This window comes from Cyclospora cayetanensis, unplaced genomic scaffold (assembly GCF_002999335.1).
Source record: "Cyclospora cayetanensis isolate NF1_C8 unplaced genomic scaffold, CcayRef3 CcayRef3_contig_153, whole genome shotgun sequence".
In the NCBI taxonomy this organism is placed as follows: Eukaryota; Apicomplexa; class Conoidasida; order Eucoccidiorida; family Eimeriidae; genus Cyclospora; species Cyclospora cayetanensis.
The window spans coordinates 1,447-29,121 of NW_020312096.1; the positions used below are offsets into that span (position 1 = coordinate 1,447).

The 27,675-nt window shown below is 55.0% G+C and overlaps 4 protein-coding genes across 4 annotated transcripts; 2 read left to right on the forward strand and 2 right to left on the reverse strand.

Annotated features, from left to right (window-relative positions):
* Positions 1-205: 205 nt before the first annotated feature.
* On the reverse strand, positions 206-8,705 carry LOC34617312 (the record flags this gene model as incomplete). Its single annotated transcript, XM_026336901.1, has 6 exons — positions 206-314; positions 389-482; positions 801-2,236; positions 2,360-3,064; positions 3,155-3,909; positions 8,682-8,705. Coding segments are annotated over 6 exons (3,123 nt in total), but the record flags the coding sequence as incomplete, so codon positions are not given.
* Positions 8,706-10,638: 1,933 nt separating this feature from the next.
* LOC34617310 lies at positions 10,639-12,353 on the forward strand. Its single transcript, XM_026336905.1, has 7 exons — positions 10,639-10,737; positions 10,980-11,042; positions 11,260-11,287; positions 11,434-11,578; positions 11,773-11,866; positions 12,002-12,138; positions 12,275-12,353. The coding sequence occupies exons 1-7, from the start codon at positions 10,639-10,641 to the stop codon at positions 12,351-12,353; spliced, it is 645 nt and encodes a 214-aa protein (XP_026192690.1).
* Positions 12,354-12,524: 171 nt separating this feature from the next.
* On the reverse strand, positions 12,525-17,818 carry LOC34617309. Its single transcript, XM_026336906.1, is given in 12 exon segments — positions 12,525-12,761; positions 13,162-13,621; positions 13,808-13,873; positions 14,126-14,245; positions 14,700-14,755; positions 14,903-15,000; positions 15,244-15,311; positions 15,460-15,534; positions 16,366-16,640; positions 16,725-16,793; positions 16,922-17,054; positions 17,217-17,818. Coding segments are annotated over 12 exon segments (2,259 nt in total).
* Positions 17,819-20,463: 2,645 nt separating this feature from the next.
* Positions 20,464-27,637, forward strand: LOC34617307. The gene is made up of 13 exons (XM_026336907.1): positions 20,464-20,544; positions 21,266-21,632; positions 21,788-22,383; positions 22,498-23,445; positions 23,522-24,013; positions 24,120-24,275; positions 24,451-24,536; positions 25,635-25,732; positions 25,871-25,915; positions 26,117-26,199; positions 26,613-26,753; positions 26,929-27,029; positions 27,415-27,637. The coding sequence occupies exons 1-13, from the start codon at positions 20,464-20,466 to the stop codon at positions 27,635-27,637; spliced, it is 3,417 nt and encodes a 1,138-aa protein (XP_026192692.1).
* Positions 27,638-27,675: the final 38 nt, after the last annotated feature.

Sequence of the window (27,675 nt, forward strand, 5' to 3'; positions counted from 1 at the left end):
CTTCTAATCAGAAGACAAGCATAAATTCAAAACAGTGGAAGTTGAAACTCTCAGCCCGCTGGCACGGGCTGCAAAACAGATAGCACTGCTGCGCATGAGGAAGGCGCCAGCTGCTGCTAAGCCTGCGGCAGCGTCAGCGAAGACCAATGCGAATATGGTAAAGCACAATTCGGAAGGGCGACGCGCAAATACAGGCCAGGCCCACCTCACACGCCACACAGAATAAGACGGTCCTGCTGCATGCACTAGCAACAGTTGCAACATGAGAGGTGAGCACTTGGAATTGATTCTGAGCTCCTGTGAGGAGTAGCAAGCTGAATGCGCGGAAGAACGTGGATATGGTTCTGATGGTGTATTGTCATCAGTAAGCAAAGGTCATTAGCGGTACCGCCGGTGACGCAAATAGTAGAATTCTTGAAGCCAGGGGTGTTGAAGTGCCTCCTCTGGTGTCATTCGATCCGTTGCATCCCAGCAAAGACAGCCTGCAACAACAAAGATACATATAATGCAAAAAATGCTGTATGGAAGCACATGTGCATTAAGCCTGCACGTACGTCTGTACCCATAGCCATACACATGTGCACAAATTCCAGGTGCTTCTGCTCTGGCTTTGTGGCTTTAAAGCATGTATATATATATATATATATATATATATATATATATATCACCCGTTGCGGCAACAAGAACTTGGCCTACACCCATTAATCTGTCATGGGTGGTCCAGCGTATGAGATTTTTTGAAGACAAAAAGGAGCCCCACGACTGACTAACTGAGAAGAAAGGGACTGCAAAAGTTGTACCTTTAAGGAAATCGACAAACGAATGATCCGCTGGGGCTACAGCTTCTTCTAGACTTTTGGCTGTCAGGGAGTTGGCAGAGCTAGACGCTTCTGTAGGCGAGCGGTTGTGTCCAGAATTAAAGAAGCAAAAGGTGTCCTCTGAATCGCCATCAAAGAAGAGGCCGCTGCGAGGAGAGCGCATGATCAAGTCCGCAGGAGGGAACCCCAAAAGAGAAGCAATCTTTGCGAGTTGGTCGGCCTCATCCTCTCCCGGAAAGAGGGGAATACCTGTGTGCAGCTCTGCTAAGACGCATCCCAACGACCAGATATCAATTGCGTGGCCGTACGGAAGTCCCAAGAGGACTTCTGGTGAGCGGTAGTAGCGCGACTGAATATACGCGTTCGGCTGCTGCCGCCCATCTTTAAAACTGCTACCAAAGTCAATAAGCTTGACAGTGCTTTTCCTGCCATTCAGCAGAGCTATGTTCTCAGGCTTCACATCACAGTGCACTATCCTGGCCTTCTTGAGCAGCCGGAGGGCGTGCAGGAGCTGAATGGCAATACTACGAACGGCGAGAGTAGAAAACCCCCGAAATTTGTTCCTCCGTAGGAATGCGTACAGATTATGGCCGAGCAGTTCAAAACTGAGCACCAAGTGACCACGAAAAAGGAAGGTTTCTTTGAGGTGCACTACGTTTGCCTTGTCGCCCTTGTCAAGGGTAAGCAGCAGCCGCAGCGCCTTCACTTCCTCTCGTCCCTGGAGGTGGAAGCTGCACTTGTTTCTGATAATTTTTAGGGCAACTTCCTCGCCAGTTCTGTGATCTAGTGCTCTGAATACACTCCCGAAAGATCCGGTTCCTAGAGGCTGCAGAAGCTGGAAACGATAACAAATATGATCTTGCAGCGACACAAGGTACTCTCCACGGGAGTCGCAAAAGTAGCTGCATGCACTGCCGCTGGTCGCATTCATCAGCTGTCTGTTGCTACGCGTCATGTTGGCGCTGTAGAGCTTGCTGCTGAAACTGTTGCTGAAGGCGGATGGCGCTGTCCGCAAGACAGATTCGCGTGATTCGGAAGGACCCTCCGATCGCCTTACCGCTGCATTCCCTGAATGCTTACCGTGAGAAACACCTGCGGCAGCACTAGCAAAAGGGCCACCGTATAAGCATGCATCCTCAGTACCTGCTGGTTTCTCCCGCTGTGAACCCCAGTACCACACCTGGGGGTATTCGAGAACTTCCTTTCGTTCCCATTCGGTGAGTTGCCATGCAAAATGCTGTAGCACCGTGATGGGAGACAACGGCTTAGAGCTGCTACAAAGCTCCTGCACCTCATCACTAAACGCCGCTGGAGGCACTGGAGGTACTGCTGCTGCAGTCCTTGAGAGTGATACTGCGTGAGCCTCGTTGTACGCTGCTGAAGTTCCCTCCCCCGAAGACGCTACCCCAGCGCGCGGACTGTCCATGTGACGCAGTGCTACCTGTTCCTGCTGCTGCACATTCGATTGCTGATGCAGCGTAGCCTCGTGCTGCTCCTGTTGCTGCCACTGGTCTTCCGGCTGTTGCTGGTGCTCTTCCTGCTCATGCTCTTCATGAGCTTCGGAATTAAGGAGTTGAGCTGCAACGCTACCAGGAGAAGCGTTTTCTTTTCTCGGGGTCGCCCAACTTTCCGTAAAAAGCACCGCTTTAGTGGGGGTACGGATGTCCTGTGGTGCTGTCAAGGCTGTTGCTGATCCTTGAACGTGCTTATGATTCGTCGAATCTAAAACGCCAGGAAAATGACTGGTCAGTACTGCGGTTTGAGTTACTCCTGCTGTTGTTGCAGCTGTTGCTCCTGGCAAAACGATGCCTGAAGGCTTGCGAGCTCTTGCAATCGTTTTGATGGTGCCGTCGCATGCGGCCTCTCTGAAGCTTAGATTCACCATGTGGTCGGGTTCCTGGAGCTTTCGGTGCTGCACGACGGGCTCACATATAAGATGAGACACTTCTTCATCTGTTCTCTTGTGCATTGCGTCTCTCCGCTTGGGAGGTGGTGCTACTGGCAGCGGCACTCTTGAGCCGTCTGGCAGCGCTGCGCTTATTGCTTTCGAAATTGCAGCCGTTGTGGGTGCTATGTGGTTTGGTGTGGCCACAAAATCCGTCACCAGAGCCTCCCGACTTGTTGTTAGCTCCCCGTTATCTGAGTCTTCCGCTTTTAAGGTGGATTCGAACAGATTCGTCGTCATACAGCTATTGCTACTGCTGTTATTACTGCTGCTACTGCCCACCGGAGCTCTGGTGCTGCTGCTACTCAGCGATTTTGTTTCCTTGCTTGGTATGAGGAAGTGGTCTCCTGCTGCTGCAAGGCGCTGCTGTCGATGCCGCTGCTTCTGCTGCTTCTCAAAATAGGGGTCGACATAAAACTCTTCTGCGAGTTCGCCACCTGAACCCTCTGCTGACGCAAGCGAAGACTGTTGCCGTTGTACTTTCCCATGTGTCTCTGATGTTGCGGCGTTGCCGTCGAAGGGGCCACCCCGCGATCGCTGCTGTTGCAGTTCCTGTAGTGAACAGTCCGGCACCTGCTGCATCAGCTGATGCGAGTTGTCCTGTGTAGAAACAGCGGAGGGTAATGACTCACAACTGCACATTCTTGCTTGCTGCTCAAGCACATGCTCGCTCTCGCATTGCTGTGACTGTTCTTGCATCCACTGCGAGGTGTAAGAGGATGAGAGGCATCTATGCGACAGGCCGACTTCCGGACTGTGGTCCAATACGCAACTGATAGGCCCACTGCTTCTACAGAATTTCGTGCTGCTACTTCGAGGAAATGCAGACGGACCAACAAGAGGAGGCCGTTCCCCCCATCTACCGAGCAGCCTCCCCAGGGTACTTTCAAGAGACTTCATTTTACGAGGAGGGTTGGTGCACAGCTGTAGCTGTTGCTTTGGATCGAGCGCATCTGACTGCCCCCAACTTTTTCCCGCCGTATTCACTGTGTCTTCTGCACGTTGTGGCTGCTCCAATACCTGCTGCTGATCTCCGCTTGGAGGTGCCTGGCGTCGCTGGAAAGGCCGTGCGAGTGCTGCAGCGGCTACAGCAACCAGCCTGGGTTTTGTTCGTAAAGAGAAGGCATGCTTTGACGGCGACTGCTGCTCCTGCATGAGACAATGCTGTGAGGAAAACACCGATTTCTCCTTAAGGGAACCCATTTGGTGCGTCTGCAGTAGCTTGAGACTCCCGTGGTGCTTCGCAGTGCCAGGAGCTTCATGGGGGTGCTGCAGTGCGGTATCCGCGGCCACAGACACAGAGGCATCGATTGGAAACTCACAGGAGGCTGCAGGAGTAAAGAAAGTAGAGGGCTCCGATTCACCAGGTGCTGCACCTGGCCCACTTGTGGTGCCCTCCAAGTGCCACGCAGAAACTAAGGCATCAACATCCCCCATGCTGATTCACTTGTATCAGCGGCAACTGCTAAATCTGTTTCTGCTGCTGCTTTCGTCTTATCCTGCTCCATAAGCTGCTGCATGTCTTACACTAACAGTATGTCAGAAGCCACACCTTCCTTCAACCGCATACTCATGTAGGCCAGCAAGAACACATGAGGGTCGAATTTCGTTGGAGAGGCCTTCACTGGTGGAAATGGTGTGGGCGTCCATAAATTTGGAAGAAGTGAAAAGTTTACCTAGAGTAAATACCGCTACTACCTGCCCTGCATCCTCATAGTAAAAATCACCTCTTCATAAGGGACATTTTACTTGCCATTCAGGAGAGTAGACAGCTACCTAAAGAGGGAGCGGCAAGGATCAGCAGCAGCATGCGTGTGTATTTTAGAAGCAACGTGCAATCATCGCTATGGTTAGGCCCTCGAAGGTCGGCAGCATCAGCGACGAAATGCCCCTGGGCTCTGCTGCAAAACAAAGTACCATTTGACACCGAGCTGCTAAGGCTGCTGCTATTGAAGCTGCTGCCACCGCAATTCTTAAGATCCCACAGTTGGCTTAAGAGGGGTACCAGGTGCTATGGCTGCACCTTATTAATAGCTTCATAAGGAGGAGCAGCCCGAACACTCGAAGTCACCGCTGCGCAGCGGCAGGAGCAGCAGCACCATCCGTTCAATCGGCCCCCAATGCGAAATGCTGCTCAAGTTTCAGCCGCCAATGATTTTCTCGTTAAGGAAAAAACTGAAACTTTGCATGAATCGTTGGGGGAATCGAAGCAATTTCTATGAAGATTCCTGCAGCCGCGTCGGTGCTGCAGCGCTGTATCGATGCGCAGTGGCAGCAGGGATTCGAGAGTGACCCAGGTTAGGAAACTGCGTTTCAGCTAATTGTTGCCAAGGCGGCTGCTATGGGTTAGAAGTAGGATTAATAATATTAACGCGCATCAAAACATCAAAGAGGACGCAGTGACATCACATATGCAGCTGATGTCGAATACCAGTGTCTGCAGCTGCATCCGAGGGACTAGGCTGTTGCTGCTCCGGCTTGTGGTGGCTCTATAGTTGCTGCTTCTCATTCTTCTAGTGCTGCACACTTTGCTAATTATGATGTGTCCTATTTGTTTGGTATCGTTGAGCTGCAGTACTGGCGTATCAGGGAGTTGGAACGGTACAGAGTGTGCAGCAGCCGTAGCAACAGCAGCAATGATGCAGCAGGTCGCCTGCTGCTCCCTCAAGCTGTGTACCATTGAATAGAAGTATTCTCCTTAATTTATCCTTGATATAAGAGTATCTGTGCACTCTAATTGCCTCTGTCGCTGCTGATAAGGTTTAGCCTTTCGGACTTTCCCACTGGGAATAGCGAGCAACATCTTCTCAGATCCGCTAAAGGAAGACTTGATGATTTTCCTCATTCAGCATCCCTGTGGCTCTACAGATTGAAGGGCGGATATGCCTAATTGCGGCGTTGCTGTATTATTCTTAACCCTCTATAATCGCTTTTGCATCAGCTGAAAGTGCCCTAATGTTGCTGCACTATTTGCGTCAAAAAATCTTTCACCCAGCTGCTGTTTTAATTGCTGCTTTATTGCATCCTCTTTCGCATCAGCGACAGCAGGTCGTTTTACCAGGCGAAGGGATGGCTACCTGAGAAAAAACTTGGACAATTTGTTCATGGAAGCGAGCCGTCGCAGTATGGGTTAAGAGAGCCAGAGGAAAGCAGCTGCAGCACAGCTTTGTCCAACGGCCTCCACAGTAGCGGTACATGCAGATGCAGTTTCAACCAAGGTTATGCCAAAAATAGCACTTGTATCGGGTCCAACATCAAAACACGATAATAGTAGAGACCTTAGTAGGGGTTGTGAACCCTCCGCTCCCAGGGGCCATTTTACTAGTAGCCCCTTGCCCTCAGTTTCAGATACTTTTGTCTTAACATGCATAGCACTAGCCACAAGCAGTGAAAGAAACAGCCATGCCTACCTGAATACTCTAATGGCCCTCCGCCGAGATTCTCACGTGTATCGGGCAAGCCAGTGTGAAGCAGACGACTGTCGTCTACTTCAAGTAAAGTAGCATAGAGAAGAGCCGTGGACTCTTGTGGGCAAGGAGTAACAGGAACCCAGCTGGGTATATTTTCCCGGGTGAAATCTTAAATGTGGAGATTTTGTAGTGCCTACCACACCGACGTGTATCTGAGGTCCCACCTCGCCAACGAGCCATCCAGGCAGCTGCGGAATCCCTTGCGGACATTCCGCTGGCAAAAAAACGTTTAACAGTCACTTCCAGAACAAGCTTTACATGTAGTTTCTGCAGTGGTTCGATGGGGTACTTTGGCATCGACGCGCCGCATTACAAGTTGTCTTTGATCTGGCATCCACTTATTTCACAAGACGCCCAATGATCCGCGACAAATTGTTTCTACGGTGAAGCAAAAACCACCATGCGGTCCCATATACAGAAGTTCAAGGGGAAGCAATCGACACTTCTAACCTTAAAAGCCTTATCGTAGGGGCATGTAGTGGCGTCAAACGCCCAGCTGCTGCATGCAGAGCACAAAGCTCTGACTGCATGATGCGCGCTTGTGTGCGCTTCTGTAGAGGCCGCTGCTGCCTGTAGATACAGCGATGCGCCTGATTCCAGCAACTACAGAGTATACAATCAGGTTGCTACTGATACACACACGGTTGCTGCATCAGCTGTCACTAGACACGCCGAATCAGCTAAGTGGTACAACTCTGCTTCCCCCCCTTTGCTGGTGCGGAGCTGGCGCGGCACTACTACTGGCAGTGCTCCGGACAGCTCCTGCTGCCGATGCGTCAGCGGCGGCGCCAACAGGAGCAGCGGGAGTCACATGTCCGGCTGCATGTGCTGCAGCCAATTGTTTTTTCAAGGGGAAAGTAATAAACGCAAAGAAAGGAGAGCGACACACAGGGCATTTCTCCTGGTGCAGCGCTTGGAGGCACTCAACGCACAAGGCGCAGTGTCTGCAGCAGCAGCAGCACATTCACACAGTGGCAGCATCCGCTCCCGAACACATCAAAATGCGGCTGCTTGACCTTTGTTTAGGCATACTCCCAAGCAGGACTGACAGAGTGACCACGGAAAACAAGAGCAGCAGCCGCAGCACCACCGTACCTGCAAGGATATAAAACTACAGTTTTGGGGTTTGTCATGCAGACGAGGCAATCGATATCGTAGGTTCCGCTGTTGCTGCTGACCCCAAATACGTCGCCTTTTTCCTGAGGTTTGGTGAGGCTACCCCCTGCTAGAAGCTGTCTGTACACCTCAAATCGGTGGGACACATAACAAGACGGGAAGGGAGCCGTCGCAGTAGCGACAGCCGCTGCAGCAGATAACCGAGTCTTGCTGCTGGTCGAAGGGGGAGGAGGAGGTAGAGGGCGGCAGCGCAACAGCAGCAGATGGCATGAAGCCTGGCGAAACAACACAAAAAAGCCACCGACACACATACACACACACACACACACATGCAGCAGTGCACCGAATACCAAGAACTATTACCAGACAAGGATGGACGGTGGCTGTGCGTCCCGCAGCACACCTCTCCCTTGCTTGGTTGCCGTGAAACGGAAAATTCGTCCTTGTCTTCCTGCTGTAAGCCACATAAATGCGCAGCGCAGCGCAGCGCAAAACACTTGCTGAAGATGCATCCGCAGGCGACGAGCACAACGAGCGCAACAGACGGCACCCACAAAAGCCACAGACTATTATCCCTCGCTCAGCATGCCTCTGCAGTGGATCAGAGGGCCCCGCGGGCTTGTGTACTTGAATACAGCAGTAGTGGCGAACCTGAGACACGACGACAGACGCCGTGATTACCAGCGGAAAGAGGCCTTCAGAGCATGGCATCACCTGACCACACGTGTTATCCTGCAGAGCAAACGCGGCAGGTGCAGCAAACGCGGCAGCTCTGCGCCATCAAGGCATGCTTGCAGCTTCCCTGCAAAACCGCCCAGTTCAGCGCTTGCAAGGGGCAGTTCCAGATCCGTGCAGCCGCTTCCAGTGCTCTGCTACGGATTGGCTCTGCGGAATTTTCTAGCAAGGACTGGAAAGGCTAAACTTTACGGGATCTTGCGTGAAGAATCGAAGGCGGTGGCTTCGACCAGCAGGCACGCTGCAAACAACGCCACGCGACAAGACAGACGCATGCCCCTCAAGTGCCTGCCTGCAGCAGCCGCTGAGCAGCTGCCGAGGAAGCAGTGGCAACCACGTCGCAACAGCCACAAGAGCTGCAAGCCACAGCAGGAGCTGCACGGGGAAAACGCTGCCACGTACATATGGGGAGCTGAGAGAAGGCAGCAGTCCTCACGAGTCCACTGTACAGTGGAAGCCTCTGCAGCAACGCCTTGCCCATGCGTGTGGACTGCAGCAAATCGGATTTGCAGCAACAGCAGCACGCGCTGCAGCACTCGATGAGACGCGGCAGCAACAGCACTTTGCAGCGAACACGCCTGACCCACCCTTCAGCACACGCAACTCAAGTAGCTGCTGCTGCTGCCTGCCATTGCTGCAGCTGCTGCCGTCTGCTCGTCGCTGCTGCTTACGGCTGAGCCTGCTGCTGCTTGAGGAGCCACTCTTTGGCAAAAAGCGCGCCAAACGCCTCGCGGAGCCGGCCAGCAAAGAATCGCCTTCGTTGGCGCTGCTCCCCTTCAGCTGCTCTCACATACACAGACGCCTAAACTCTGCCGCCCCTCCTGCAGAAGCCATCAGCAACTTCGCTCGAGCCAAGGCGGCACCTGGAGGTGTACGAACACTCTAGGCAGCGGAACAGGCCAAATGACGCAGGAGGACGCTTACGAATGCTTCCATTGCCTTTCGCGTCACTCCCCAATAAGCTCTAACGGACGCTGTCTCTGCAGCATCAACGGATACCTCGAACCCGCCACCTGCTAGGGCGGTAGCAGCAGCCACTGCTGCTGCTGTTGCCTGTGCCTCTGTGCAGACAGCATCAGCAATGCTGAGAGACGCAGCGTCCAGCAAGGCTTCCTGCTGCTGTGAATTGCTGCTGCTGTTGCTGCCACTGCGCCCTCGCCTGCTGCTACTGCAGCAGCGACTCCCTAGTGGACCTGCAGCTACAGCAAACATGCTGATGCCGCTGCTGCTGCTGCTTGTGTGGGCTGCTGCAAGCTCTCGATCCTGTTGCACCGGCTCGTGACGCAGCTGCTTCTGTTGCTGGAAAAGCTCGGCAGCCTCCGCTATGTCACCCTGAGTTAGAGGCAGCGGGTCGTAGGCGTATGCCTTCACCTCCACCAGGGGCATGGCTGCAGCCGCGGCAGGCTTATTCTGTTGGAGCAGCTTGTTAAAGTGCAGCCTGAGTAGCTGCTGCAGCTCTGATCTATACATTCCGAATCCCGCAAGTAGCAACGCCTCCTGCAGCAGCCAGCAGGAGCACAATCAGAGGGCACCGACGTAATACCTGCAAGCAGGACGAGAAGCGGCCAGAACATCCGGAGCTGCAGTAGCGCATTATCCAGACTGCAGTCGCCTTGAGGATACTCGCAGCAGCAACAGCAGCAGCAGCAGCTCTGTACTCGTTGCACGGCGAGTTGCTTCTTGATCTGCAGGAGGCTGAGAAGCCGCGGCAGCACATTCAGCAGCCAAGCAGCAAACAGCAGGAGCAGCAGCAGCATCAAGACATTGTGCGCTCCCGGAGGTATTTCGGTGTCTGAGAACAGGCTGATGCTGCTGCTGTCTTCATTATTGGGGTCGGCTTGGGGTTTTGCGGCTGCTGCTGCAGCCTCTGCAGGGAGGGATGCAGCCGCAGCAGATATCACTGCCGGCTGCGGCGCTATCCAGAATAGGGCAACACACCAAAGATGGCGTGGCTGCAACAGAAGACCTATTGTAATCAGTGCCAGTGGACTGCCGCCAGCGGCAGGAGCAGCAAGGGTTGCTGCTCCTCCTCTTTTTGCAGCAGCCATTGCGATCTGCCGGCAGCTACAGCACCGCTCGGGGCGCTGCAGCAGTAAACCTGATACCCCGCAAAGGACAAGGAGCAAGGGCACCCATTCATGTGAGGTGTACAGACAGCCGCAACCGCGGCTGCACTGGCGGCGGCGGTGCAGTTGTAGGGAGACCAGGCGGTGGAAAGCAGCCCGTAGAAGCGCACTGCAGCGTTGATAAGCAGATAAAAGGAAATATATGTAAATTAATTGAGACAGGATCATAAGAAAGATGAATAGCCGATTTGGCAGTCGCACCGCGAGGCCCCGTTGTAGGGCCCCCCAACGAATGTCAGGGCACCCCGCGCTAGCCGCGGGACCACAGGAAGCTGAACCCTCAATCTTAAGCCTTAAATAGTGTAGAAATGCCTCACGGGATCTGACGGCGTCTCTCAATGGTGCGAAGGTTAGGCCCTTGGAGGGCTTGAGGCTGCTTAGGGTGGTTTGTCCTCTCCAGCCCTGAAGATCCCACGCCTTCCCTGCGGATGGCGTTTTTATTTCGTGGGTGGGAAGATGTGGAGGGCGAAAGCCTGGGGAGAGATTCGGCCTCGAGCTCTGCGGTGTATACAGAGTTGCGCCTCCGGGTAAGAGAGGAAAGCAGCAGAGGGGAGGGTCTGAGCCGAAGTGGCAGTTACCGCCGACGCAGCAGCAGCAGCAGCACGGGCAGATCCTCCAGCGGTATCCTTCAGTGTACTCCCAGGCGCGACGACGCACTCAGAGCGCAGGGTGCCACGCGCGGCGTAGCATCGGGGTCAGGGGGAGTCTGTGAAAACGCTGCTCCCCATCGGCCTTTAGAACTACCTTGGCGGCATCGGTTTTTGCTCAGGGTCTCATACGAACGGAGGAAGAAAAGGAGAGGCTGCTGGAGCTGTGCAGCGGCACGGCAGATGTTCGCTCCGCCTCCAGTTGGACAGATGTTGTCATGCACACCGCCGCTGCCCAGACGGGTGTGTTGCCGCTAAGGGGGCGTTTCCAACTTCCGAACATCGCGTACTGCGCCTTCACTGCCTTTTCAAACCCTACAGGGAGCGAAAGCCTCCCTAGGACCACCACCACCCCCCCCCTCCTCCCACCATGATGGGTTGTGTGTGTTGAGGCTCCTGCAGGCTGTATGGACATGCGGAAGCGTGCAGACACGCCGCATGAGTTGACCCTCAGGTGGTACTCCGAGCCACCCGCCGTCAAGGATGCCTGGTATGCATCCGAAAGGCCAGTTTCCTTTATTTTGAAGCAGACGCTGTCTCGTGAGCGTGGAGCCCATAGGGGAGCGTCTTCTGTGTGGCATGCATGCAGCACGGTGTTTCACGTAGATCGAGGCGTCTTGGTAGGAGGACTTCATGCGAAGCGAACTGCGGAAGCCGTTCGCGTTTGTGCGGTGGAAACGTCGCAAAGCATCAGGGGTCTCTTAGGCATGCTAGGATTTAGGTAGGGCGTACACTGGGAGGGCAGAATGCAGGCTTGCTAAGCTGTGTAGCTACGACACATGGCCAGCCAGAAAGCACTCGCTACATACTGCCTTGCGTCTATGAAGCCTCCACGGCATGGTGGGGCATCTATGCATTTTGGCGAGTTGTTTCTCCTGCCTGCCTTCTCCGCTTGCGCCTGTTTTTCCTGTTAAGGCGTGTTGGCATGGTCCACGTGAAAGCCGACGTCTTCCACTTTAAACCGAAGACTTCACGGCATGTCGTGCTACTCGTTCAACGGCACTTTCTCGTATGGTGCTGGGGGTGGTGCTGTCGCCGCAGCTGTGTGTCTCTCCTTATTTCAACGCAGCAAGGCCGTTGGAATTTCAGTGCTTTAACGACGGCGCTCTCGTGAGAGCTGCTGCTGCTTCTGCCTTTGCTGTAGGACCCTGCCCACCAGCAGCCTTTGTGGGAAGGAGGCGAGAGTTGTTGGCTCGTCGAGTTGCTTGCACGTCGCAGCTGTGAAGCAGCCACTGCAGCGGCAGAAGCAGCCCTGGCTGCCGTTGCAGATACACTCAAACCGTAAGCCACTACTCCCGCCGCTGTAATCACGTGTTGCGCTCGAGTAAGTGCCACCTGCTGCCATGGGCATGTGCTGTGCCCATTAGCAAACGGTTTACTGCGTAACTGTGAGACTGTCTCTCGATTGCTGTTTTAGGGTTGTTATGCTGCGCAAAGTTGATCCGAAGGACTATGCTGAAGCCGAGGCGAGAGCCATGCGTGCTGCAGCCCTTTGAGGCTCAGGAGCAGCAGCAGCAGCAAAGACAGCAACTGCTGCTGCAGACGGACTCCCATCGGAACTGGCTGTAGCAGCCTCTGCTGCAGCTCCTAAATAGCGGAAGGCGCTGCTGCACTACTGGCAGGAGCCCTATGTGCTTGATTTCTTGATGGCCAACTGCAGCCGAATGCTACGGATTTACACTGGAAGCAATGCATGCAGCGCTTTGCTGTCGATTGCTGCTGCTGTCGATGCCCATCGTGGCTGCTGCCTCAGCCAGTTTGCGTCGAGCCTGCTGCTGGTGCAGCCGCATCAACGCTATCCATTCAAGTGTATCCTCCTCACCTAATTCATGCAGTCTCTGCTGCAGCGACACCCGGCGCCGCTGCAGCTCCTCTTCGCAGCAGCGTTGCTGCAGCTCAGACTGCTGGCGCAGCTGTCGCTGTTGCTGCGAAATCCATTTGTCTGTAGGGGGTCTTGTCAAAGGGCCTCCCAGCTCGATTGGATCATTGTGTGCTACTGCAGGTGCTGCTGCCCCTAGTGCCAAGTTGTAGATGCGCTGCAGCAAATTCAGCCTCAGGCTTGGCGAAGCAGCTGGCGCTGCTGTCTTTGCTGCAGACTGCAGGGTTTCTCTGCGTGTGCTACCGAACGCCTCCATAGCCCATGTCAAGCTTAGCGCCTGCAGCAGCAGCAGAAGGCGGATAAGCGTGCAACACGGCATCCCTGCAACGAGTAGAGAGGGAACAAAGACGTGCTGTACCTGCGGTCCGTCACCAGATAAACTGCAGCTGCAGCACCTAGCGACGGCTTCCTCGCAGTGCGCTTACGTATTCGATGGCTGGCACTGCCTCTTCGCTCTTGCCGCCGTAAAGAGTGACAACTCCAAGCACTAGCCAGGCGTTAGCAGTAGACAGGAGCACAGCAGCGTTCCCGGCAGCAAATTGTCGCTGCAGGTTGCTGCATCCAGCGCCAGCAGCTCGAAGGCGTAGTGGGTCGGTAGCAGCAGCTACACCCCGGCTGCTGCTTCGAAGCTGCTGTAGTTCATAAAGAAAATCGTACGCGAGGCCTGACAAAGGCCCTATCGGGCAGGCAGTGAGCTGCGCAAGCTTTGCTGCGGCACGAAGTGCAGCGCGAGCAGCGGCTGCAGCACCGGGAAGCTGTCCTACCCGTAGACGGCACACTGCCAGGTTTGAGAGGTATTGCGGCATTGCCATGCAGATGCCCGCTGTTTCGATATTTGCAGCAGCAGCTACTGCCTTCTCTAGCCAGTAAAGGGCGCTGTCGAATCTGCGGCAACAGCAGCAGCGAGCACCCGCTCAGCACCAGAACTCCCCACAAAGCTAGCTGCCCTACAGACGATAGAAGCAGCGAACGATTTGAAATATCAGCAACCACCTCGACAGCAGCCCAGGATCCCCCAGTAGCAGATACACTACACTTAGAGACAGCATCAGGATCTACAGCTCGATTTACTTCTTGGCTTCTGCTGCCACTGCGCCCATCTCGTTGAGCAGTAGCGGGCAACCAGGGCGTAGCTCCCTGCAGCAGCAAAAGCATTTTTCAGCTGTATTTGATGGCTGCAAATACAGCGTCTGCAGCAGTTGCATGCATGGCGCCGATCTACCCTCCAGCACCATAGGAAAAGGCAGAAACAACGACAAAACCAGCAGCAATGAATTTCTGCACCCTCAACAGCATCAATAGGTTTCTGCACCCGTAACAGCAGCAATAAATTTATGCATGTTCCACCACCAGCAGTGGACTTCTGCAGCGACACCCCAACCTCCTTACAACGCGCGCTGTAAGTACACCGTGCCGGCACCAGCAGCGCGCCATCGCTGCGTATCAGACGAAGCCGAGCGCTGCCTCTCTAGGAGCCGCCGAGCTGCTAATAGCAGAGTTTCGCTGCAACTGGAAACAACGCAACATCAGCACCAGCTGTAGAGCATCGAATGCCACTGCTTCTACCACAACTTGCAAGGCCCACGCAGCATCAGACGGCTACACACCTGAAGCAAACAGCTGCCGCTGCCACCGCTGATCTTCGAGTGGTATATCGGCTCTGCTTACCACGGATACAGCCTCTCTAAAGCCTCAAGTACAGGGTTGGCGGCGCAGATGTGCTGCTGCTGCTGCAACTCTTGTGTCGCTACAGCAAGCAGCAGCAGCAACTCCAGAGCCTTGTCGCTTCTTCGTGTGGCCCTTCTGCAGCACATATATGCGTATATACAGCAGTCGTGTAAAGTATAGAAGGGAAGAAACGACACATGTGCACACACCTAGCAGGCGCTACACACACACACACAGTCCACTGCAGCTTAATTTGACAGCCAAGCCCCCGTTCTGCCGTTGCTGCGGAACCTACGCGGCAGTTTCTGCCGCAGCCAGAAACTCGCCGAAGGTGAACTCCACCGTCCCGCGCTGCATCAGAAAGAGCATGACGCAATACAGAGCAATGGGCTCATGCGCTGTGGTATGGAGAGCAGCGGCAGGAGCGAAACAGGGGAGCAGCCATACCCCCCTTCCCCGCCAGCGTCCATCACTACATCAGCAGCCAAAGGGGCGAACCACAAGACATTTGAGCGATTCGAACTCCGCTCGATTCCTTTGCCCTTTTGCACGTGTCAGCAGCAGCAGGTGCTCCTGCAACTTGTCAATCAGGTGAGCTGCAGCAGAGCAGCAAGGGCAGCAGGAAGCGGCTCAAGACGCTGCCGCGCCAATAGGATGCCAGGGCAGGAGTACGACCTCTTCCCAGCACGTCACTCGCAGCAGCACACCAGCAGCAGCAACACTACACACCAACAACACCAGCAGCAGCACACCAGCAGTAGCAACAATACACATCATCAGCAGCCGAGGTGCCGCCGTTAGCATACTACGCAGGCAGCAGCCCTACAGTCAGCACATACGCGCAACGAGGGTTGCACTGCTGGCAGTCCGGAGTGCCTCCGAATCGAAAGGATCTCGACTCAGGAGCCTGGCCGTTCAGAAACAAACACACTCAGCAGAGAAGGCATACGTAGGCAGCTCGCTACAGGAGAGTGCCTGAAACATTCTGTAAGGCGGCACTGTGCAGGGCAGCCTAGTGAGTGCAGAGTGTTAAGATTTGTTGTCAAAGCTCCTACAGGCTACAAATGGCGAAGGCGTCATCCGGCCTCCCATCATGAATAGCTCGTCGCGCTGCGTTGCGGGCATTGTAGCTGCAAATCCAAAAACGGTGAATCTTAAAGAGCACAAGCCGTCCGTCACTGTGCAGTCCGTTCACCGCGTAAACAACGGCTCGGGGAAGCAGCGAGAAAGCGGATGCGTTTTGCTGCCATCTGTCGCACCTGGAGAGCGCCAGTCCAGATTTCCGAAAGCCGAGGGGGACGGGCATCTGCAGCAGCGCAGAGGCAGGAGACGCAGCCTGGGGAGCACCAGGCAGAGCCTGCGGCACACACAGTGCAGAAACAGTGCGCAATCGCGCAGTGGTAACCGGAGAAACCAACAGGGCGAGGCGTGATGCGCAAAAGGCTCGAGAATGGAGCTCTGCAAAGGGTTCAGAAAGCGGCGAAAGAAGCACTTGCAGCAACACGAGAGCATGCAGCGTGTTCCTGCACGAGGTGTCAGCTGCTGGGGCTGCTCGCATGCGCCCACTTGAATTTCGCGTAACGGCTTGATGCCGGGAGAAGCCAACTGCGAGCGGTGAAGCAGCAGCCATCTGCACGCACGGCAGCGAGATTCACAGGACTGCTGCCGCTGCTGCAAGAGGTCACTGGTGCCGTAGCGACAGCTGCTGCTGTTGTTGGGCAGGGAGGTGTGTGTGTGTGTGTGAGATTCAGAAAGCATGCTTTGGCTTTCAGCAGCTTTACTTGAGGGGTTCGTCGCGGTCCGCATGCCCCAGAGACGACAGCAGATGCACCTCTGTGAAAAAGCAGCCGCAGGGAGAAACACGACTCTCGATTCAGCAGCAGCAGCTGCATTTTCGTAGCAGTGCGGCCATACGGCAGCAGATGCAGCAACGAACTGGAGCAGCAGACAGCAGGACGCGCAGCCTCCAGGCAACCCCGCTAACACGACAGCACACACCAGCAGCACCAACAATTTACAAACCTTCTTCCGGCGAGATGAGACATGTGCCTAAGAGCCTTGTCGCTGCAGAAAAGCCAGCGGCCGTCATGCTGCTGCTGTTGCTGCCGCAGCAGCAGCTTCGCAACGCCTCAATGTGCAACTCCGTGAACTCGCAGTGTCTGTACACCTCGGCCAGCAGCAGCTGGTGCCAGCTGAGCAGCTGCGGTAGTCCGAAGCAGTCAACGCAGAGCCAGCCCTATCTACTTGAACTCCGCATGTTCATACGCTCACATCTCATTTGAAGGAGAAACTTCATGAAGGTAGGGGACCTGTGTGTTACCTCCGGATCTGCCCGAGAAGCCTCCAAAGACAAGACTTCTGCTGCTTCCCTGCGCCTCCCGGCATGCGCCTACAGGCAGTACAGCAGCCAAGAGACGCGTATAAAAGCCAGCGTGAAGCAAAGCCTCTCCGTGAATACAAGTGCGACAGCGCTGCGTAGTTGGACTCGACGCACACGGAGACACAGCCGCTGCTTACCAAAGCTTTTGCCTTGAGGAGTAGAAGACTCGTGTGTTCTGCGGAAGGCTGCTTCCCGTACGACTGCAGGAGCTGCATCACATCGTTATTGAAACTTAAAGCATGCAGCCGCCAGAGCGCTGCAACAAACCACCTGTTGTTGCTCATGACATTTGCATTGCTGACGGCATGATTATCGAGGCGGAGGCACTCACGCAGCTGCTGCACTTCGCTGGTCGCTGTTGCTGCTGTTGCTGTTGCTGTTGCTGCTGCTGCTGGCATTGTGGGGGTTCGCTTTCGGCCTTGCCCCCGCTGCTGCTGTTTCTGTTTCTGAAGGCGTTTCTTTTGCTCCTCAAGTACACTCTGCAGGCAGGGAGAGTGGAGGAGGACGTGCTGATGCTGCAGCTGCTGCAAGTGGTGCTGCTGCTGCAGATTCGGAAGCCCTAGTAACAGCAGCATGTCTGCTGCTAGTGCCTCCTGGAAGCAGCAGAGCGACAAATCCTCTGACACCCACTCTCCCTCCTGCCCCTCTGCTGTTGCTGCTGCTTCGACGTGCTGCAGCAGCTCCTGGTCCTGCAGCAGTTCCCTGTCGTGCTGCTGCAGCTGCTGAAGCACCTGCTTCGACTTTGCAGCGAAGTCTGGCCGATCGAGCGGCTGCTGCTCGAGTTCTTGCAGCAGGCGAAGCGCATTGGCTTTGCAGTCAAGACGCTGCTGCAGGTGAAGCTGAGCATACGTTCCTCGTGCATCTTGCACATGAATCGGCAGAGCACTGAGCATCCCATTGAAGCTGCTGCCGTTCTGAGTGCTGCTGCCGCCGTGCGCCTCTCGAGAAGGGTCAAGCGGATCCAGCAAAAGCGGGCAGAAGGGAAACTCTAACGACAGCTCCTGCCGCTGTTGTGGTTGTTGCTGCTGCTGCATCTTTCGCGCACGCTGCTGACTAGGGGCTTCAGTGTGTTGCTGCTCTCTGGAGGCTGCTGCGGCACATGTATCAATTGCCGCATGCAGCAGCGCCTGCTGACGCCATTCAGCAGGCTGTGCCTCGTGGCTGCTGCAGCGGGAGCCGCTTGTTTTGGGGGGCTTTGGTGCTGCTGGGGTTGTTGGACAGCTGCGCGTGAGGCTGCATCGACACAGCTATCCAAGTGTCTGTTTCGAGTTTTTCCCACCTTTTGTGAGCACCTGTTTGTGGGCACCTGCTGGCGAGGAGAGCTGCTGAAAGCTTTGTTGCACGGACTGCTGCACGCTATGGCAGGAGAGGCTGGCTACCGCAGCTAGCCCGTGTTGTTCATGGCAAAGTCGCTGAGGCAGCGCTGGACTGGGGAGGGCAGTGCGCCTGTAGGCAGCTGTGGTAGTTGCTGTTGGTTCGTCAGTATCCGCTGTCGATGCGGCTCTACGAAACGCGCATCTGAGGTGGCTGTGCGCGAGGATGCTGCAAGACAGTGGTGTCTGGAATCGGCGACAGACCAGCAATAAAGGCGCGAATGGAGTTCTCTCCGCAGGTGCAGAAGAGCAGGATGAAGGCTACAGCCGTCATCCTGCGGTGGCTTGGTGGTGGGGTCGTGTCCTATGGGACTGCCGTCGACAGGTCTTTCAGCAGCTGCTGTTGCTGCGCGCGCATGTGCCCCTTCCGGAGCAGCTGCATGAGCCTTGTTAATCGATGTTTTGAAACGTTTTTCGCAGAAATTGTGGTCGCCGTAAGAACGGCAGCACGACATGCGTTTGGGGCCCGCCTGCAGTGCGAGCATCTAGCAGATCGGCAGACAGAGCTGCGCATTCCATGGGAGCTGAACGGCTGTCACGACCTTCGACTCAATAGAAACACGCTTCCTGCGCTCGATTCGACAGTACTGCTGCTGTGGCGTCTGCTTGCAGCAGTTTGGAGAGGTTTTGTTCATCGGAAGGGCCCCGTCAGCTGCAGCAACCAAGGCGCAGCGGAGGAAGTACTGGAGCGCCGAGTGCAGGTAACGAAGGATACTGCTGCAGCCCGCATCAGGAGCAAGAAAACGTACAAGATGGCGCCTGCGTGGCTTCTGTTTCCCCCCACGGCAGGGTTTGGCAGGCGCGTTGCTGCAGTGGCTGTGCGGGCTGCAGCGGCAGGAGCGACAAGTAGCAGCACTAGCAGACTGAGAGCCTCGAGAAGCTGCTCTCAGACTTTTGGTGCCCAAACGCCACTGGAGGAGCGCCACCCTTCGCCGTTCAGCCCCTCTATGAGCAGTGGACGCGGGAGGAACTCTTCTACCCGGAGAGCCTGTGCACGAATGCAGCAAGCGACACCTGCGGCAGTAGCTGCAGCAGCAGCTACTGCCACAAAAGAGGCGGCAGCAGCAGACTCCATCGCAACAGTTGCCTCCTATGCTGCAGGTTTCTCGCTCCTTCAGCACTACAGTGCTTGCAGCGCCAGCTACTTTGGCCGTATTCCAGCCTTTTTAGCAGCCCCTGAAGTTGCACCGGAACCAGGTGCAGCCGCAGAGAGAATCGCAAGTCTCTTTCGGTATCAAAGGGAGACGCTAGCCGTTCCTTTTATCATCAGGAATGATCTGCGCAGCTCTAACCCAACTCAAACGAAGGTGGCTGCAGCTGCTCCAGCAGACGCAACTCCCGCTGCCGCTGCTGCTGCTGGAGGGAACTTACAGATCGAAGAAGAGCCGCAGACATCTTCTACCATCTTCGAGGTGCGTAGCTGGTGAATTGGACGACGATTAGCCTCCACGACAGGGCGTGGCGGTTTGCTTGGGCTGCCAGAAGTGTCTCTGTGTGTTGCCGAGTGGAGGGGGTTCTGCTGTATGTATGTGTGCCTCTATGTGCATGCAGTGCATGAACAAAAAGAATCGCCTTGCGCAACGCAAGCGCCGGAAGAGGCAGGGAGAACGGGTGTCGTTGAGGTACCGGTAACTGCGGTGTAGCAGCAGCAAGCCTCACGCGAGCAACAGCAGAGTCTGTATAGATGAAGCTTTCCTATGGGCAGCCAAGCATACTGCCCTAGCAGCATGAGCTCTAGCAGCATCAGCTCGAGCTCTAGCATTATTAGCGGCAGCCTGGGTAGTAATTCTCAGGTTGTGCGCCCATGTTTATTTCATCATCTCGAGTCCTTTGAGATGGCTGCTAAGATGACGGCAGCCTGAGAGTAACGGCATTTTTGAAGGACATGCGTATATATATTTATGTACACATGCATACATACATAGAGTGTAGCTTAGGAAGGCGAGCTGCTTCTTAAGCAGCGGACCTGCACACACTGGGAGTTGCATCTGCACTGCGTTAGGAAGTTGTTTAGCTAGCAGGGCGCTCTCAGCGGAGATGGAGGTGTGCATCAGCTCAGACGATCCTCCTAATACACTTGGAGTCTCTATACATCTATATAGTAGCTGCAAATTTTGGGAGAAGGGGCTTTCGTGAAAAGCAGACGCATGCGTCTCCTCAGTGGAGGGTCGGGCGATTTGGACGTCGCTTTTCTTGCCGATCAGCTTCTGCCCTCCATGGGGTCTTTTGCTTTATCATGCAACTTCAATGTACTAGCACTGTAGGGTGTAGGCAGCTGTGCAGCGCGTGGCTGTAGATGCGCCTCTATGCCACAGGCGGGTGGCGGATTGTGTCCACGTGCAGGGTACAGCGAGGCTCGCTGGTTTCTCGTCCCTCCCTCAGTAAAGGCCAGATGCAGACTGCTCCTGTGAATGCGCAGCGCAGTGCAATTCGAAACGCAAGCAAGTTGCCTCAGGTCGTTAGAGGTAGAGTGGGCAGTTTCCCCCTGTGTTGCCACTCTGGCACGCCCGATGCGGCACTCCCGCAGCAATTGGTAGGCAAACATGCAATGATCAAGTACGTTTATCGGAGCAATAACGCTCGGTTTGGTGGCCTCTTGCCGCTGGGGAGGGACGTCTGGATGCAAGGCAGCCGTCGGCAGCGGCGTCGTGGCGGCTGCAGGGGGGCCAGCTGTTGCTGCAGCCTCAAAATCAATGTTTAATGCGCTAAATATATAGAAATAGGGCTTTAGACAGTTTTTAATTGCGGGGGAGTGGAGCAATCCCAATGACCGCAGAGACAGCACCAATCCTTGGTGTGCCTTCTGTAGCAGACAGTGGAGGGGGGTCGGTGTGTGTGCGTGTCTGTCTGCCGTGCGGCGGTTGCTGGAGCAGTTGCTGCTGAAGCTTACGTCCCCTCTTTCCCTGCTTCTCATAATGCATACACAGACTCATGGCAGCAGTGGGAACGGCTTCTGCGCAGCAGCAGCTGCCGCAGCCGCTGGCTGTTGCAGCTCTGCCGTCAGGAGGTGGGCACCCTCACGAACGTGACACCCCCTCTGCAGCAGGGAAAATCGCCGAACCAGCAGAAAATGCGCGTTCTACAGCGGAGGAGGCACCGGGAAAGAAGGAAACAGCAGCAACAGAAGAAGGAACTCCCTCAGCAACCAGCATTGCTGAAGCCATTCAGCTAGCCGAATCGCTGCTGTCCGACGACACCAGCGACGACCTCTGCGATAGCAGCAACAGCCATTGTCTAGCCGCAGAAATCGAGGCCTTTGAAACGAAGGAGATGCCGGCTGCCCTCGTGAAGTACTGGTCAATCCTGGAGTGCAACTCTAAGCAAGAGCAGCAGGTACACCCGGAGGCGCAGCAGCATCAGCCTGAACACACGCAAATCTTTGCTGGCAAATACGCAGGACGTTCACTTCTGCAGCACACCGCACGGCGCTGTTTCCGGCTGCTTCGAAGGACGCTCACGGATATCCAGCTGCCGCGTAAGTGTAGGGTGAGAAGCTGCTCGCTGTATGTGCTGCTGCTTGGGTTCTGGTTGCTAGAGGAAACCCTGATAAATGGGGAGTGTTAAAAAGGCAACTTAGTGCTCTGTTGCCACTGCTGCTACCGCTTGTACTGGTGTGTTTTTCTGCCGCAGCTGCGGCAGTTGACCTTCATGATGTTTGCTGGAAATCGCTGCAGCCAATCCAACGCCTGCTGCTCCTGCTTTGTCACCTTCTGGCTCTTATCGGCAGTAGCCAAATCGCTACCGAAGAAACAACGGAAGGACAGCAGCGTCTGTGCCTCGCGCTGCTCTTGCTGCTCAAAGTCGTCAAATTCAAGTCTGTGCAGCAGACACAGGAGGAAGAAGAGCAGCAGCAGGAGAAAGAGCAGCAGCAGGAGAAAAAGCAGTACGAACAGCAGCAGGAGGAAGAAGAGCAACAGGAGGAAGAAGAGCAGCAGCATTGTCTGGGTAGTGGGGAAGAGGCGGCTCCTAAGAGTCAAGTAGAAACAGCAAACGGCGAGGGGGAATGTTCTTCATGCGCCGCTGTTGCTCCTGGCCTCTTTTATGCACCGCTCTCTCTGCTTTTGCGAGCTTCTGGTTTGCTGCTCGATTTGGTGTGTATGTACAATCGGTGGCATAACGCAGAAGCAGCAGCTGCAGCGTACGGCAACGTCATGGCGCTTCTGCAGGAATGCAAGCTCCTGCTGCTGCAGCAAGGGCAGCAGCAGGAGCAGCACACCCAACATCAGGCCTTAAAAATGGCGGAAAGCCTTCGGAATGATGTTGGTCTTCCTGTACAGCATGGCACCATACAGCACGGCAGCAGCAGCAGCAGCAGCAGCCTCGGCTACGGAAGTCAGAAGCTGCAACAGCACTGCTTTGAAATACTGCAACACATCTATACCTCTCAGCAATTGCTGGCGCGCTGCGTTGGAGCCGAAGTGCTCCTGCAGCAGCAGCAGCTACAGCAGCCCTCCGGCGAAGAGGACAGCAGCGCTGATGCGCAGCCAACGCATTGGGAAGCAGAAGCAGCAGCGGCCTCTGCGGCTGCGCTATTGCTGCTGCTTGAGCAGCGCGCGGTGTACAGACAGCGGCAGCGCGAATGGTGGGAGCAGCCGGAGTACTGGGAGGCGCAGAATGAAGCAGCAGCAGCAGCACCAGAAGTCTTGCAAATCGCTTTAGGGAAGAGGCCTCCCCCTCATTTGTATTGCGACAGCTGCAGCAGCCGTAAAAACAGTCCCGTGCGCCTGTCTTTCTGTCGTACATCTTTATGTGAAGATAAGAGCAACAGCAACCGCGTTGCAGCAGCGACCCTGTTTTCGCTCGCTCCCGTCTGTATAGACACCCGCGAGCTCCTTCGCAACATCGAGGGGCTTTCGGACTTTTGGGAAGGTCGGCAGCAGCTGCTGACGTCAGAATACCATTTGCATGCAGCAGCCGCTCTCGTTAGGGAGGCGTCCAGCGATCAGGAGGAAAGGCAGCGCCTCCGTGAGCAGCTCCGGCAAAGGCAGCAGCAGCAACAAGAAGAAGGGGCAAGCCGAAGTGCTCTAAGGACTTCAGAAGCAGCAGATGATGACGGAAAAGACACTTTGTACTTGGGGTGTCTTCCCATGGTGTGCCTGGTGCGCCATGAGGAGCGGCAGCTAGGAGAGTTTGCAGCCGCGTTGCAGCAGCAGCTAGCCGCTTTGTACGCTCAGCGACTGAGGCTCACTCGAGAGCTGCGGCAGCAAGGCCGTGCCTTTGCTGCTGAGTGGCTCCAGCAGGATGGGCAACAAGATCCTCCGCAGAAGTGTCAGCAAGGAAAAGCGCAGGCAGAAGAGCGCGGGCTGAACTTGGAGAAAATTCTCCTGAAAGACGTGAGTTCTTGTTGCGGTGTCTGCATTGTAGGAGTGCCCGCTCAGTGTGTCTTTTTTGCTGCTGCCGCTGCACGCATCTGGCCTTGCTGGGAGTTTGCTGCAGCTGAACACGATGCCAACGCTTTGTCTGGCAACTCTAGAAGATGCATTTGGCCTTTTGACCCTCCCAGAGGCGCAAGTAAGGTCGCTGATTCAGCAAAAGCGGAAGCAGCTCGCCCTTCAGCACCATGTCTACCCGCAGCAGGAGCCGCAGCAGCAGAACAAGGAGCACGATGTCACACCCAACAGTGGCGCGCATGCAGAAGAACCTCCCAATACCATCGGCAACAGCAATAACAGCAACAACAGCAATAGCAGCACAAGCACTAGCAGCCTCACAGACGTTTGTTCTTGGCCGCTGCACTTTGGAGGCTTGCTACAGCGTTTCCCTCACCCTGAGCCTTCAAGCGTGCAGCGCCGTACAAGACAAGAACGTGTGCTGCTGCTGCCTGCCAATGCAAACCCCACAGAAGCAGCAACCCCAGCAACTAATGCAGCCGCTTTTGCTGCAGAGAGGGGCATAGCAGAAGAAGGCATGTACGCTCGAACGCTTTCCCACGCTGTTGCTGGTGTGCCCTTGCCTTTTACAGACGCTCCACTACCATAGATATTTGTATTTCCTCTTCAACGATGCCTGCAGAATGTACTGCTCAGGGCGCTGCTGCTTTTGCATCAGGTGTTCAATAATTCTCACAGACCGATCGGTGCTGCTGCTGCACGTCTCACTGCCATCCCTGCATGGAACCGTGAGTTGCACAGCGCTGCTGCCTCGGAAGCATCCGTTCTCTCCACCTTTTCCCCCTCCTGCTGCGGCTCCAGCCGCTGCTTATGCACGTCTTGTTGACCCTTTAGCTACTGTGGCCTTTGTTCTGCTTCTTCAATCGACCTGGTGCTGCTGCTGCTGCTGCTGCTGTTTCGTAGGTGTGCCGACACCTGGTAAAGATGAACAAACAACTGATGATCGCGAACGAAAGCGCCACGCTATTACCAGAATTGAGTCAACTTCCGTGAGGATATTTAGGGTGTATCATGAGTAGCTCTCTGTCTTAGGACGCATGCAGACAGTAGCCTGGGGCAGCGTGGCTTTTCGCAGCTCACCCTGCTGCTGCTTGGGTGCTGGGGAGTAAGGGCAAATATAAATGCTGCCTCGCTTTGAAGCGTAGCATGCGTTTCTGCAGAACTCTGTCGGCGAGCAGGGAGGATACCTTTAACGCATGTGCAGCCCTTGCCTGCCCCCCTCTGGCTATGCTGCTGCAGCGAGAAAGACTTACAACGCTTGCGCTGTCTGTCCTTAACCGAGGGGTTCGAAGGAGCAAAGTGCCTCTTTGCCATGGCTTCCCACCAAGTGCAGGCTGCTTTGCAGGCAGGTTGCTTGTCCTTAGTGCTGCCTGTGTGGCTGCTGTCGCTGCCACTCCTACTACTTCTCCTACTTTCTTTTTCTTGCGAAGGGAAAACTCCCCTGCCTCTGCTGCCGCTGCATCTGCGGATACTGCCTTGCGGCTCAGAAGCGGCCTTCCCAGACTTGCCAGACTGACGCGCGTTGCTGTCCTCCATGCTCCTTGCTGAGGCACCTGCTGCGCATGCAGCAACGCTTCTTGCTGCAGTGCCGTTTTTGCTGCAGTGTCGTTTTGCTGCAGCTTTACACGCTGGATAGCTGGTCAACGGACCACACGCGGCTAAGCCTGCTGCAGTCCTCCGTGTATCGGTAAATGCTAATAAAGGCCTCCCATGGGTGCTGCTGCGAGCGAGCAATGAAAAGCTGCCAGCGTTTTCGCCGCCAAGGCAGCAAAAAGCAGCTGTAAGGGCTGATGCTGCATGGACGGAGTTGATTTTGTGTGTAGAGACCTCTCCTTCTTCGAGGGGTCACTGCCACGCGTGATTGCCATGTACCAGAGGCGCTGCAAGCTCCTCGAGCCGCTGGTCCAAGCGCTGAATCCTCAATACTACCTGGACCTCATGTAAGTCTATGATTTATATATTTTCGTACATCTTCCACCATAGAGCGTTCCCGACAAGACGCAGTTGCGCGGGGGGGAGGGGGGAGGGGGCCTCTCTTCTGGAGGTTACTCTCCACTTGGACTTCTTTGTTAGGGCTTGCGCTTCAGGAGGCAGTTGGCTTACGAGCTAGGAGACACGTATGAGCAGCTGCACCTCTGCAAGTGGAAGGAGCAGCTGCCTTCATGGGAAGATGAGGTGGAGGCTGGTAATGCTTGCACGAGCTGCTCGAAATCTGTGGGACGCTGGTGCCCTTTGCAGCAGTGGCCAAGGCAGGCGAAACACAGTTGCAAGTTCTACCGAAACTTCGGAAAAGCTGCTTTGCGGTTGTGTGTGGCCTCTTCAGATATTGAGCAGGATGCGGACTTAATGCAGGAAGAAGAATACAGCCGTAACACACACCGACATCTCTGTGCTGCCCTTGCTGCTGGCGCTGAATGGGCCGTTTCAGCGCTTGTTACTGCTGCTGCTGCTGCTCGATTTCATGCCGTTGCAGTGAAAGTGGACAATGGTGCTGCCCCCCGCTGTCTTCGCCACGATTGCTAATGAGAGCTGCGCTTGCTGCTGGGGCGATTGCTGTATATGGCTGCAGGGCTAAGAAAATGTCAAGCACTGCACGGTCTTGCGGCACGGAGTACACATTACTTCACTGTCTTCATTGGCACCTTTGAAATGGTATTTTGAGGGTGTTGCCTGAGGGGTTGTCGAGGTTCTAAGTCCTCTTCTACATGCAGCGCGTGTGTTTTGCATGTTGTGCTTGTGGAGCAACAGTGCGTCAAAGCGTTCCAGGCGAAGGCCCTCGAGCTAGCTGTAACTATGTATCAATATATATGTGTTTATGCATATGTATGTGTGTGCATGTATATTTATGTCTCTATGTATGTACATGTATATAGGTATATGCATGTACGTGTATGTGTATAGGTACATACGTGTATGGGCATGTATATAGGTATATACGTGTATGGGCATGTATATAGGTATATACGTGTATGTGCATGTGTATATGTATGTCTGTATATATATATATATGTATCTCTATGTATATATGTATCACTATGTATTTCATGTTGTGCTGCTTTATGTAGCGTGGGGCCGAGCCGATCGCGTCTTTGTCGCCGGAGCTTCGTGCTGCTCTGGTGTCTGCCAAGATGAAGCGGGCTTTGATGATGAGCAGAATGGGGAGAGACAAGAAGGAATGCATTCAGTGCATGGCTGGCGCTTTAAAGGTGGGATAGGGGGATTTACCGCGCATGGTTTGGATGCTTTTGGAGGGGTTAGGGGAGAATGAAGGTTTCATGACCGCTCCCAGGGGAGAAGCACATCTTTGTTGTTTTGAGGGCTAGTCGCGTTTATAGGGGGAGCACCAGTCATACGCATGCAGACCTTTTGTGCTCTTTTTAGGAGTATGAGGGCCTGACGGAGCTGTTTGCGGCGTTCAAAGAATCTGCAATTCCATCTTCCTCTCTCAGTGTCCAAATGCAATTGGTGGGTCGGCCGTTCAAGTTTGTTTGCGTACAAATGACGGACTGTGTGACTCGAGAGAAGTGACCCTCCACAGGCGCCATCCGAAAAAGATTTTGAAATTGCTGTTTTGTCGCGTTGCCTCTGCAGTGCAAACAGACCTGCGCGCTGTTACGGCTGCGCATCAATAAACTCTGCGACCTAGGGCGCTAATATCGCAGCAGCATGCCTCACACGTCTCAGCGCTGCCTGCATGTACGCATGCATGCCATGCGAGGTCGAGTTGGGAACAGAAACACCTCCTTGGAGCCACCAACCCTCCAACCGGCTGCGCCCCTAAGAGCACCCCTCTCCTCTCGCCTCCCGCCCTCTGAGGACTAGGGAAGTTTCTTCACTCCAGCATGCGTTGCATTTCAGAAGAGCCAGCAAGCCTTTAGGTTTAAAAGACGAAGATTTGCAATACGGAACCCCCCATGCCGGCCGCCCTCTCCAGAACGCAACGTTGGTCGCCAACGCAGAGGAGGGCATCCCTCGTAGATCCCGCAGTCTAACTTGCCTACTGCTTAGCGTAACGCGCCCTAGAGGGCATCCTTACACGATAGGGGAACTACACGCAACTGCACGTTTTCCTGCGGCTAAGAGGCCTTAGCAGCCCGCTGGCGATCGCTTGCTGCAAGAAGCCATGCA

What these genes read in the sequence shown, in the direction of transcription:
- LOC34617310 (XM_026336905.1), top strand. Translation starts at nt 10,639, where the DNA reads ATGGCGTTTTTATTTCGTGGGTGGGAAGATGTGGAGGGCGAAAGCCTG. An exon ending in TGTGCAGCGGCACGGCAGAT is followed by an intron (nt 11,043 to 11,259) that starts GTTCGCTCCGCC and finishes AGGCTCCTGCAG; the next exon opens with GCTGTATGGACATGCGGAAG. An exon ending in TCGTTCAACGGCACTTTCTC is followed by an intron (nt 11,867 to 12,001) that starts GTATGGTGCTGG and finishes CCTTTGCTGTAG; the next exon opens with GACCCTGCCCACCAGCAGCC.
- LOC34617307 (XM_026336907.1), top strand. Translation starts at nt 20,464, where the DNA reads ATGCCACAGGCGGGTGGCGGATTGTGTCCACGTGCAGGGTACAGCGAG. An exon ending in AGCAGCACACCCAACATCAG is followed by an intron (nt 22,384 to 22,497) that starts GCCTTAAAAATG and finishes GGAAGTCAGAAG; the next exon opens with CTGCAACAGCACTGCTTTGA. An exon ending in CCACAGAAGCAGCAACCCCA is followed by an intron (nt 24,014 to 24,119) that starts GCAACTAATGCA and finishes TGCCTTTTACAG; the next exon opens with ACGCTCCACTACCATAGATA.